Here is a 13,277-nt window from a genome sequence, read left to right on the forward strand (position 1 = left end):
TCACGGGGACTCAAAACCCATTTCCTGGCTTATACTAAATGATAAGGCTGCTTTTTTTCAACATGCTCTCTGCAGGCTCTCTATCTAAGAAAAGAGATCTTGGATTTGTATTTGAGCAGCAGACAAACAATGTCCGTTTGGGTGGATGAACAAGAGCCACCCCTACTATTAAGATAGAGGTCATGGGCAGGCAAAGACCCATTCAATTTAGTAGCAAGTATTCTGATATCCATTAACTAGTAGATAAATCACAAACTCATGGGTATGAATACGCAGCTGACATAATCCCAAATGAACAAGTCCTTTTCCAAACTACTCAGGATCTACCACATGTATTCTACTCATGGTTACAATACACATTTTAAATGATGTCTTAAAATAAACATAAATTTGACCAAAATATCTAACAAATAAATCACAAGATAACTCATCATCAATATGTTAATCAGCATAGTAAAGATATTGCAGATATATCTCATTACATATTTTATATCAATATTTAAAATCCGAGCCTCTGCGTGAACCAGAAAGGAGTCTGTTCACCGGTTCAACCTGTTTTGATGAGAAATACATTTTGCCATATATACTTATCAAAAAATACATTTACCATAATTAACTAAAACAATATATATATATGTGTGTGTGTGTGTGTATACTATAAAGATAATGGTATAATGTAATTTATATTATTTATCTCTTTTTTACAAGTAATGGTATTTATTATGAGAATATTACTTCATGCACACAATAATGAACATAAAGTAACTTAAAATAATTACGAAAAAAAAATGCACAAAAGTAAAGTGATTATTTGAAGTCTAAAAGAGAATTACTATTTGTAAGACCCCACGCACGAGACCAATTAAACAGAATTTGAATCAACAATGATTCCAACTGAGCTGCTATTTATTCAAAAAACAAAAATTACTCCAACTGAGCTATTGATTTATCTGCATCTTCATAAGTGCAGCTATTTGATTCCTTCCACAACATCCACATCAAACATATTTATTAACTTGATGTGCATATTAAATAATAAAATTTTGGATTAACAAAGTACAAGATTTATGGGTGGGATTTCTGTTATACCCAAGGCAGGCCAATTATTTGGTTCATAACTTTGCAACTTACATCCACATCAAACATATTTATTAACTTGATGTGCATATTAAATAATAAATATTTTGGATTAACGAAGTACAAGAAACTTGGGGAGCCAATTGTACTTCATAGGGAGCAACCCCCGTCTCCATCCCTGATTAGGCTAGCTAGGCTGTCTTGGATAAGGAGTGAGATGGGTTGGACCCCTCAGGATTTTTGTTCTCTACCTTCTGTTAATGATATTCATGTTATTCAGCCAAAAAAGCAAAAGACCAACAACCTTTGCGCCAACCAGCACATCCATCCCAGTGGTGGTTCACATCCCAGAATTGAATCACCTAAAAAGGCTTTAATCTAGCAAAAAAATATATATTAATTACCAATTTGATAAAAAGTTTACCATATCGCTAGTTCTTTGATCAGTTTAAATACAGTTCAGCCACTGAACCAACCTGTTCAAACCAGTTCAACTGAAGAACAGTTTAATAAGCTGAACCATTTTCCAGTAATGAGGCCAGTTCACAAATCAATTTAACTAGCCAGTCAAATCCGATTTTAAAACACTGATTGATAACACAATGAAATACAACTTCCAGCTCCAAAATATTAATGATTTTTTTTTCTTTTTTGAGAAGAAATATTTTATTGAAAGAAGACTACTTCATGTACATGTGTGATGGCACAGAAGGAGTCCAAAGAATTATAAAGAAAGGTATTATGTACAGAGGGGTAACGACCCTATACCCTATAAATTCAATGATGAAATTTCTATTAGTAAAGCCCCAATCACAAGACTAGTCAAACAAAGATCTCGAAAACAATGCTATAAATTAAGTCACCAAACCTCCCAGTATTGGTAAAAGCGTCAAATGCACTTAAAGCACATAGGCCTCTTGGAGCCTGGGCACAAAGCGCGCACCATATTGAAGTAAAGCACATAGTTTTCAAATATAATATCTAATAAGAATATTTGTAACATATAATAATAAAAATAATAATAACTCAAAATTTCTATATTTTACCTATTAGGGAAGTAAAGCGCACGCCTGATTGAAGTAAAGCGCATAATTTTCAAATATAATATCTCATAACTTCTAATAGAAATATTCATAACATATAATAATAAAAATAATAATAATTCAAAATTTCTATATTTTACCTATTAGCGAAGTCAATTTTTTTTTTTTTTTTTGATAAGTAAGAGAATTATATTAAAACCTCAGGGAAACAAAAGGACAAACAGAGAATACAGAGGAGGAAACAAAAGAAAAGAAAAGTAGAAAACAAGAAAACAAGCAAAGCCAACAAAGAACTAATTACAAAGAAGAGAACTAAGAAACATAGGGATAGAATCACTAGAGGTGAGTCCCCAAGCCCTAGACCAATCAAAAAGCGAGCTACTAAAGTAAGCGAGCAGTTGGTCATCAGTCTTGTCCCTGTCCTCAAAAGTACGCCAGTTTCGCTCCCTCCAAATGCACCACATTAGGCACAACGGAGCTAGATTCCAAACTCTAGAAGAGTGCTTTCCGAGCCAGTTCCACCAGCCGAAAAGCGTATCTGCAATCGATTTTGGCAAGACCCAAGAAATCCCAAAAGATCTATACACCAGGCTCCACAACTGAAAAGCTTTTCCACAATGAAGAAGCAAGTGATTCGCCGTCTCCCCATTACTACGGCACAAAATACACCAATCAACAAAATCGAAGCCTCTACACCGCAGAATGTCCCCTGTAAGAATCTTTTCCCAAGCTGCAGACCATACAAAGAAGGAGACATGCATAGGAGCCTTAACCTTCCAAACACCTTTCCAAGGAAACATAATAGGCAAGGGACATCGAAGCTTACCATAGAACGATCGAACATCAAAAACCCCCTTCTTTGACAGATTCCAAATCATACGGTCTCTTTGCTCAGAAAGAGGTAAATTAGAATCCAGGGAATGAAGGAAATCATCCACAACACCCGACTCCCAATCATTCGGATTTCTAAGAAGGAGAACCTTCCAACTTCTCCGGGCCTCGATTCCCAAAAGTCAATTTTATAATGTTTGTAAGTTCAATTCTACCTAAGTTATTTCAATTCTTAAAATTTTTATAATAGTAAATTGAAAACAATTATCAATGGTCAATATCATAATAATCTAGTCATAGAACGTTTAAACATAAAAGCACAAGAAATGTAAATTAACCTTGTTCGTATCTTATGACACATAAATAAAAAAATAGTATACGTAACACAAAACCCTATGGATAGTGGTTGTATAGTAAATCTTTGGTCCATGTCCATTCTTTCAAGATCAAGCAATTAGTTTTGATGATTCATATATTTTTTTAGCAATAAAATTAAAAGGCGCACCTAGGAGTGCTTTGTGCTTCTTCAAAAAGCTTCAAAAAAGTGGGCCTAAAGTGCGCTTCATTAAATAAGTTTTTTTTGGCCTAGCAAAGCATTGAGAGCTTGGGGCTTCGAGCTTAAGCGTGCTTTTAACAACACTGAAACCTCCTATATCCTCAAACGTACAACAATTTTGTTTCCCACACTATCCACATTAAACATAATGGGTATATTGTTCAAACCATGTTCCAAATTTCCAAGGAGTGTTTACCAATCCAATTCTTCTAGCCAAGCAACAGACAAATGACCTTTCTCAGTAGCACCCATTCATCCCAAAAGATCTAAAGGTGAAATTCCACAAATCAAATGCAACAATGCAGTTTAACAATAGATGATCCACCATCTCTTCGCTACACCAACACATACAACACCAACTTATTAGTGTGTAGACTATAGTCTCTCTTAATGAGATTGTCCCGTGAGGAAGATATTCCTCCATCTTACTGCCCATACAAAGGAGACCCTCCCTCGGGCCTTAACGCACCAAACACTCTTCATGGGAAAGATGCAACGCTAGACCCCTTAAGGCATATTAAAAGAACGTTCATCAAAGTTTTCACTCCCTTTAAACCTCTCACTCATTCAAGATAGGGAAATACCTCCTTCAAAGATCCCCACACCACATGTCATGCCAAAACAGAATACAACAATAGTCTCTTACATCGAAGTGCATATAATGTAAAAATTTGTCCCACCCCATACTAATGTTTTTCCATAAGCCCCAACCATGAGTCCCTTGACCAGATTTCGATCTCAATCCCCGCCATTCCTCATCATACTTTGCAACTACTACCCTCCTCTATAATGTGTACCTTCCATCCCAAAGTGCCAATCATTTTCCCAATAGAGCTTGGTTAAAGGTTCCTATATTCATAACCTAGGAAGCATGGACACTTCATTTAGGGTGTCATATCCATATCGTATCCATGTCATACCGATGTCGTACCGGCCATTTCATGTTATAATTTTTCAAAAATCACTCGTCATTGTGTCATATCCGTAACTGTATCCATGTCTGTGCTTCCTAGTTCATAACACCCAGGTCACATTTGGCAATATTTGAACTCAACACCCATAACACCCAAAATATTCCTTCGTAATCTCTCAATTTTGTCTGCCAGAAATGCCCCCAATGGCATACCAAGATAGGTCATAGGAAAACACCCAATCTTACAACAGAGGATTGCAAGCTCTGTCATGTTACCAATACCAACCACTCCGACTAGAATCATTTCACTCTTACTCATATTTACTTTTAGTGTTGTCACAGCTTCAAAACAAGTCAGCATCATTCTAATATAAAGAACTTATTCAACATTGCATTGCTAAAGAAAATTGTATCATCAGCAAATAAGATATGAGAGACACACAACCCATTTCATGCACAAGAGCCCACCGTAAAACCCCTAGTGAAGCCTCTCTCCTCAACAACCTACTCAATACCTCCATTACCAGTTTATACAGCAATGAGAACAACAGATCACCTTGTCTCAGTCCTCTTGAGCTACTAAATAAACCAGAAGGGGAACCATTCACTAAGATTGAGAAGTAAGCCATAGAGATACACATTCAAATCCAACCTTTCCTTTGGATAATGTACGGTCTCCTAGTTCATATGGTCATAAGCTTTCTCAAAGTCCAAATTTCAAATTACACATGGGATATGACTTTTCACTCTACTACCTAAACACTCATTAATAATAAAAACCAATTCCAAAATTTTCCTACTCCCACAAATGCAATTTGTGACTCAAATATTAGCTAAACAAATATCACTTTCAATCTATCCCACGGTGGTCAAAGGAAAGAGTGTAACCTTAAGGTGCCAAAGCCTTGTATCGACCAAGGCGTGAGGCAACAAAAAGGCGCTAGCCCAATTAGAGTGGGGAGGTGAATTTTAAATATAATTATTATACATACTAAACTTAAATCATATGAGTAGAATGTATTGAAATATTATAGTGCTTTTTTTTATATGTTGCATGAGGAAACAAGGTACTACAACAAGCTTCTATAGACTAAATAATCTAACAATAGGTTTTACAATAAGCTTTTGTAAATTAATAATCTAACAATAGGTTTTACAACAAGCTTCCTAAATAAATAATTCATTTTTAAAATGTTAAAAATAATACTGATAATAATAAAATAAAACAAGGTGTTCGCCTTAGTGCCTTTTTTATGGTTTAAGGCGCTAGCCTTGCTCGCCTAGGTTCTAAAGGCAAGCCGCCAAGCCCCCCAATAAAGGCGCCTCGCCTTTGACTTCCATGATCTATCCAACACCTTTGCCAATAGCTTATATAAACTCCCAACCAAACTAATAGCTTAAAAATTCTTATCATTTGTGGCATTTCTTTGGAATTAAGGTAACAAAAGATGTATGGGGGGAATTTTTTTCAAAATTACCGTGCTCATGCAACTCCTCAAAAAAATGTCATAACATCCACTTCAACCACCTGCCAACACTGTTAAAAGAAAGACATTGTGAAAACATCCAACCATGGGGCTTTATCTCTTTGTAACTCCTTCAACACCTTAATAATCTTCCTCCTTCTCAAACCTCCTCTCAAGCAAATATCTTTCATTCTCTCCAATAGTAGCAAAATCTAATCCATCAAATCAAAGGTCTCTAACTCTATGTTTCTTGATACAAGGACAAATAAAATTGCACCACCTGACACATCTGACAGTTCTGTCAGATGTGTCAGGTGGTGCAATTTCTCAGAAAATAAAATTACTCAGATAATTTATTTCACACCTTATTATCCATCCTAAGCACTACTCATTTTGTTTCTAAAAATAAAAAGGTATTCTATGTCGCTGATTCTTTACCTTTAATTTCTTGTCAACAATTTTTTCTACCCTTTATTAAAATGAAAAAAAAAAAAAAAAAAATCAAACATAACTTCCAAAGAATTTAGACGTCTATGATAAAAACTAATGCTATTATCACCTAAAATATCATTTTATTAAATTTTTCCAACACTTTGTGACACCTTTCACTTGGCATTTAAATATCACTTCAGATTTCCTTTTTTTTGGAATACGTTAATATTTCATTATTTTTTTTTTTTTTTGATAGGTAAGAAAAAGTATATTAAAAAAACTACTAGATGCAAAAAAGCACCAGCAGAACAGAATTACAAAAGAGAAGAAAAAGCAAAAACATAAAAAGTCAAAAAATACAAAGAAGAAGAGAGCTAAGGAATAAAGGAATAGAGTCACTAGTTGTGAGTCCCCAAGCCCTAGCCCAATCAAAAAGGGAACTAGAGAAGAGAGCAAGCAATTGGTACTCAAATCTATCTAAATCCTCAAACATCCGCCGATTTCGTTCCCTCCAAATACACCACATCAAACACAGCGGAACTAGGTTCCAAATGGAGGATGAATGCTTCCCCAGCCAATTCCACCAACTAAATAGAAAATCTCTCACCGTACAAGAGGGAACCCAAGAGATCCCAAAAATCCTAAAAACAAAACACTGCAGCCGATAAGCCTTCCCACAATGTAACAACAAAAGAAAAGGCATAACCCATTTCGCAGTGGTGGTCCGTCACACCACAAGTCATGACAAAACTTAATCAATGAGCCATCACCTACCTTGAAGCTTGTAAACCAGTGAAAACCCTTCCAACCCTTCCTGATGATCTTCAAAGTACCCCATACAGACCATGAGATACGTTTGAGCACCATCCTCCTCACAAGCTTCCATATCTAAGCTCCCCCACCCTCCTCCAAAGAGCCTCTCTCTCAAATGCAAACCTCCAAAGCTACATCCCCAACAGAGCCAGATTGAACAAGACTAAGTTTTCGATCCCCAAACCATCAATTCAAAGAGGCTCACACACATCTCCAACTAACCATTATTAAGTATGCCCCACAAGAAATCCCTTTGTAGCTTCTCTAGACGATTAGCAACCCCCTTGGGAATGGGAAACAAGGATAAATAATAGGTTGAAGGGTTGGATAAGTTGCTCTTTATAAGCGTCATTTGGTCTCCCTTGGAGAAGTACATGCACTTCCAACCAGCCAGTTGTCATTCCATTTTCTCTATCACTGAATTCCACAGTTTTCTTTCTCTATCACTGAATTCCACAAAATTTTCTCTTTGAAGGCTGGCCCTAAAGGAAGACCAAAATAAGTCATCGGAAGCTTAGATACCTTACAGCCCAAAATACACACCAATGTTTCTACATTTAACACATAACCTACCAAAACTATCTTGGATTTTCCCAAGTTAATCTTAAGACTAGAAATACCTGAAACCACCAAAAAAAAGAAAACACCTATCTAGTACCACATTTGTTCTGAGTTGGCCGCACAAAAATTCAGCATATCATCTAAAAAAAGTAGATTAGATAACGTAATTGCATAATGCCCAATTGTAAACCCCGAAAAGCCCCTCCAACAGCCCTCTCTAACAACCTACTCAAGGCCTCCATCACGATGATAAACAACAACGGGGACAACAAATGCCCATCTCAATCCCTAGAGATTTGAAAGAAACCACTTGGACTACCATTCACCAAAACTCAAAACCAAACAATGGAGATGCATGCATAAATCCACTTCCTCCCCCAAGGATTAAGCCCACATTATCTTAACATATAAAAAAATGTCATACCCAATGCACAAAATTCCCACTTTTGCATATTCTAGAGAGGTCATGGTAGGCAGCCATAACCCTTTCTTTTTTTTGAAGAGGTTGATTCCCGAAATCGAACCTGCAACCTATTGCTTTTGGTGGAAGGCAATCATCTTAACATATAAATAAGAAAACTCCAATGCATGTAATCATAATCTTTCTCCAAACTCAGCTTACACACCCCCCCCCCCCCCAAAACTAGATTTCAATCTACTATCTAAACATTCATTAACAATAAGTACTGAATCCAAGATCTGGCTTCCTTTAACAAAAGGGTTCTGAGAGTTACACACCACTTTCTCCAACAGCATCTTCAACCTATTTGCTAATAATTTGGCTAAGACCATGTAGACCCCAAGATTAGACTAATATCTCAAGAATCCTTAAATCTCCAAGGCCCTAGGTTTTCTTGGAATGAGAGTAATAAATGTGGCATTGATGCTTTCTCCAACGTACAATACTCATGGAAATAGCAAAATATCTTTGTAAAGTCCTTTAAAATGCTCCATCAAGCCTGGAAGAAGGCCATTGAGAAATCATCTAGTCTTAGGGCTTTATCATCACTCGTGTTGTTTACCTCATCAAAAACCTCATCCTCAATGAAGCATATGTCCAGCCAACTGACCTTCTCTCCCTCAATATCAAAGAAAGGCAATTCATCCAGCAAGGGACGCCAAACTCCATCTTTGGTGAATAATTGCTAATAGAAAGCTATTATGCTTTTGTCATTCACATATAACCGACCTATAGTACTGCTTCAATGATGTGAGTTTGCCAAATTGTGAAAGAACTTTGCATTCTTGTCCACTCCTTTAAGCCAGAGCATGCAAGAGCAAGACTTTTGCCTCAAGCTTATTTCCTCCAACAACATGGCCATTTCAAGTTTTGAAGTAACCTGCTCTCGTTGCACCCTCTCCTCATCTGCAAGAGCTCTAGTCTCCCCAATCTCATCAAAAAAATGAATAGTAGCCATCAATGTGTTCTTCCTTCTAGTCACATTGCCAAACTCCTCTTCATTCCTCTGTTTCAAATCCCCCTTGATGCAAGAGGCAATGGGAAGACAGATTTATTATATTTTATTTTATTTTATGCATCAAGGGCAATTTTGAAATTTCATAATATTCTGGAATGGGCCGTGCTAACAGTCCATTAGATATTCTTTTGCGTTTTATTTAAGTTTGGTTATTTAGTTGGGCTTAGTAGTAAAAACCTAAGGAGTCCAAATCCATGTCTTATTAGAGTTTTAACTATTAAGAAATCCTAGTTCAAATAGGAATAGGTATTAGACTTCAATTTAAAGAGTTGCAATGCTTTCTATTGAGACGGTGAATGTTTTCAAAATTTAATAGCTATGAAGCTTTCTTTATGGTTTGTGTGATGCAACCTTCTCCGAGGTGTGATGCCAAGGAACCCTAGGTGTGATGCTTAGGAAATCTAGGTGTGATGCGTAGAATTTATCTATTTTCTTTAATTTTACTATTCACGGTTACTATTCATATCACTGTTCACAGCAACCCAAATCTTCATTTTCACCTTTGTTTTCATTCCCAAACCCTACTAATCCTTGTCCCCTTTGGAAACCCTATAATCCCTATTATTTTCTAGCCTATTCCCCACCAAAACCTAACCCTAATTCTTCAAAACCCAAGCTATATCAGATCAGCCCCTGGTGTTCTAAATCAGATTTTGTTGTTCCCCCTTGTCCTACGTCACCCCTTGAATGCTTTTAGCTTTTGGTGAACATAAAAAGCTAGGCGAACGGAGGAACTAATAAGAATCCCACCACGAGCTCACCCTTTCAATGAACCCATTAGCTTTTAACCACATTTCCAAACCTAAATGGGCTTAATCTCCTTCACATAAACCCACACTCCAAAGAATGGAAAAGTGATTGATAACAACCTCAAGAGGCATCTTTGCACAATCTAGGAGTGATGCTCCTCCATAGACGGAGTGAACAAAAATCTATCTTGGATCATGATAGATTGTTAGACCATGTGAAAATAACTCCCTCCATTTGATCATCCAACAAGCCATTAGCATAAATGAAGCCCGAAAATTCTAGCTTAGTATGGTCATGTTCTCCACTCCCAACCTTTATTCAAGATATTGTACCACATTAAAATCGCCTCCCACCACGGCAATTCCCACCAGCCGATCATCCCCGATAACTCCTCCCAGAGCAATGTCCTAATACTATCATTATTCAGCCCATACACCCCAATGAACACTCATTCAAAACCATAAGACACGTCTTTGAATTTGCAGGAAACAAAGAAATTCCCACTGCTTCCTCCACTTTTGCTATAGTTCTTTTATCCCACAACAAAGGCCAAGAAATGGCAGAAAAGAGTAGTATTAAAAATCAGCATATTTTAAAAGATCTTATAGAAACAAAAGAAATTGTGTTAATTTATATATATTTTAAAAGGCTCAATAAAAACATAAAACTTATTTCCTTGTATCTTACAACAAAGTATAGGTCACACGTGGCTTGCACTTCCTTGGATCGTAACAAATGGTATCAGACCCAACCTAGTAATTCCTAGTAGCACGAGAATCTACAACACAACATAGGACCTGACAAAGTCATCAAGAATTTAAGTGGGGAAAATTGAGATACCCCAGATTATGTGGATTGAATTGGATAAATGTGTTGGGCAGGCATATGTTGAGTCCCACATTAGATGTTTACTGGGCGAACTAGGCTCTATAAGCGATTCAAGGCCCAATTGTAACTTGACTAGTCCTTTTAGGGTATAGCATAGATGTGTCTAGTGCTTCCTCAGGTTGTAACACCTTCATTTCCAATCAAACAAACAAAGCCCAGTGGGTTGTAAACATTATATTCATGCGCTACGACAGGGTGCAGCAATTTATCAAAAATGTAAGCCTAATAGTACAAAATATACTATAAGCTTATGTAAGTTATGACAATGATGAAGGGACTGAGAGTTAGAAACTCCATTAGATGATCAGCACTAGCAGGAATAATATAACTAATTGATCATAACTTTATTTTTTCTAATGTTAAGTAAAAAAACCATTCATAATGTTAGCTAAAGGGTTCAAGAAATATCTCCATGAGCTATAAACATAGAGTAGTCTTGGAGCATTTTCAAGCATCTTGTGAGACAAATTCATGCTTCCCATAAAAATAAAAGAAGTGGCTTGACATGAGGAATTATTGCATGTTAAAATAATATTACAATATTCTCAACAAAAACAATGCCCATGAAACATGGGTTTTAAAAGACATGGGATCCGCCTACTTTGGGGAATGGGGATTTAAGAGAGATGAAAGGGTTACTTCTCATAGTGAAGCCCATAGACTCTATGGGCCTCCAATAGACCAAAAACAAACCATACTCAAGATATTAAATAGGAAATCACAACAAATTTAAATGCAGCATGCTTTAGAAGAAAAAGAAAACAGAAATTAGCTGAAACATAGATCCAGGTCAGAGGTAACAACCAAAACACAATACTCATCTAAACCCTAAACCCCAACAAAGAAGGGAAATGTATCAGGTGCATCTAATAGCAAGGAGACAAGCAATTCCAGTGAGTAAAACAAGATATTTATTATTTCATAATCATGCATGAAAACAGTTTCAAAAGTGTGGTATTGCTAACTCTGCCACACAAAAAAAGGTCACGCTTCCTCAAATAAAATTTGGAATTACATTAGAATTCCATATATATGGAGAATCTATAACCAAACAGCATACAACAAACAAAAAGCCATCAACCATTAAAGTTGTTATGAGCATGAATCAGATACAAACATCAGAATTTCATTGCAGGATACACTCAATGCTTTGTTGCGAATTGTTGAGTTTCGATAATTTCTCAGCTAATATCTGTCCATTAAATTCGTCGTTGCTCATCCTGCTATTTAACGAGATTTTACATGCCACGCAGGAAGCCCTATATCTTACAAGAAGAAAATATTAGTATTCTGAAATGACAGAGTAATCAAGGCTTTAGCAAAAAATAAAGGCAGAAACAAAAAAAGGTTAAATTTTAACTTATGAAAATGCCACAGGGATTTCCTCATCTTTCCAAATGGATACAGGTACAAATCTTTACAATACTAGAAAACTAATTGTTTAACCCAGAATGAGTTACATATGTTTCAGAACCTACCATGTCAAATTGAAAGCACACATACTTCCTTTTTTATATGAATTAAAAAAAAAAAAAAAAAAGTTTATTGTACATGCATAAGGTACCATCTTACGAACTAAAATTGAAGAATGAAAATCATAATTGACTGAAAATACAAAGTTGTTATGTAGAATCCAGATCTTGCCATATAGTGTACACCAAGTTTATATTATAATCCAGATCAAGTTCAGGATAACCGTCTCCATCATACAACAAAAGAATTTGATGCAGGGAGCACCAAATCCATTTAAGATTTTGTTTCTAAATTTGAAATTATTTTTGAATTTAGTTTTTAATGTTGAGGGTTTTAAGGGATTTGATTAGGCATTTTCCATGTTAGTATAATCCCTAAAACCCATTTAATTGGTACTTTTGTAATGGTGAAAGATAAATAGAATTTTATGATGAGTTAAGAATATGTCTCCTCCTTTGTTCTCTTTGGTTGGTGGTGACGCCAAATGCCCTTAGGTGGTGACTGATGCCTATGGTTTGCAGGTAGATTCTAGGTGGTGAAGCCTAGGGTTTGTACTGTTGTTCATGTTGTCACTCTTTATTTCCTAATTTCCTACTAGTGTTTTGCATCAGAATTCTATGTTCTTAAACTAAGTGTGCAATTGGATAAGCTTTTTATTGAAAGCTTATTTGTTCATTTGCTGAAATTTGGTAAAAGTACAGCGGTTCCTAGAAAAAAGTAAGGTTCCATAAAGCTTTACAGAAGTTAATAAACTAAAGGACTAATCCAAACACACACTAAGAAGGGAAAAAAAGCAAAGCGTTAGACAAGTGCTTTCAATATGATAGCCCAAACATACTTCTAAAAAACATTCCTTAACCCGTCTTAGCTTTTTCTTCCCTCTGAATAGCCTGAGCTGCCTGACAGAGATGTCCCACACCTTGACAAAAGCATAAAAACAAATTATGAGAAATCCCAGAGGTAGGCAATTAATTCCAAATTGCAATTACAAATAGT

The 13,277-nt window shown here is 36.1% G+C and overlaps 1 protein-coding gene across 2 annotated transcripts in view; it reads right to left on the bottom strand.

Moving 5' to 3' along the window:
- Positions 1–13,277, bottom strand: part of LOC126693159 (uncharacterized) — a 35,058-nt gene that overhangs the window by 18,932 nt on the left and 2,849 nt on the right. Inside the window, exons 2-3 of one of the 2 annotated variants that reach the window (XM_050389043.1) lie at positions 13,120–13,200; positions 11,949–12,067 (exon numbers count right to left, since the gene is read on the bottom strand). In XM_050389043.1, the coding sequence (XP_050245000.1) occupies positions 11,949–12,027 (79 nt within the window). In that variant the 5' untranslated portion in view covers positions 12,028–12,067; positions 13,120–13,200. Of the gene's footprint in view, positions 1–11,948; positions 12,074–13,119; positions 13,201–13,277 lie in introns of both variants that reach the window. The other variant, XM_050389044.1, reaches the window with a different exon arrangement.

Source organism: Quercus robur, chromosome 7 (assembly GCF_932294415.1).
Source record: "Quercus robur chromosome 7, dhQueRobu3.1, whole genome shotgun sequence".
Classification (NCBI taxonomy): domain Eukaryota; kingdom Viridiplantae; phylum Streptophyta; class Magnoliopsida; order Fagales; family Fagaceae; genus Quercus; species Quercus robur.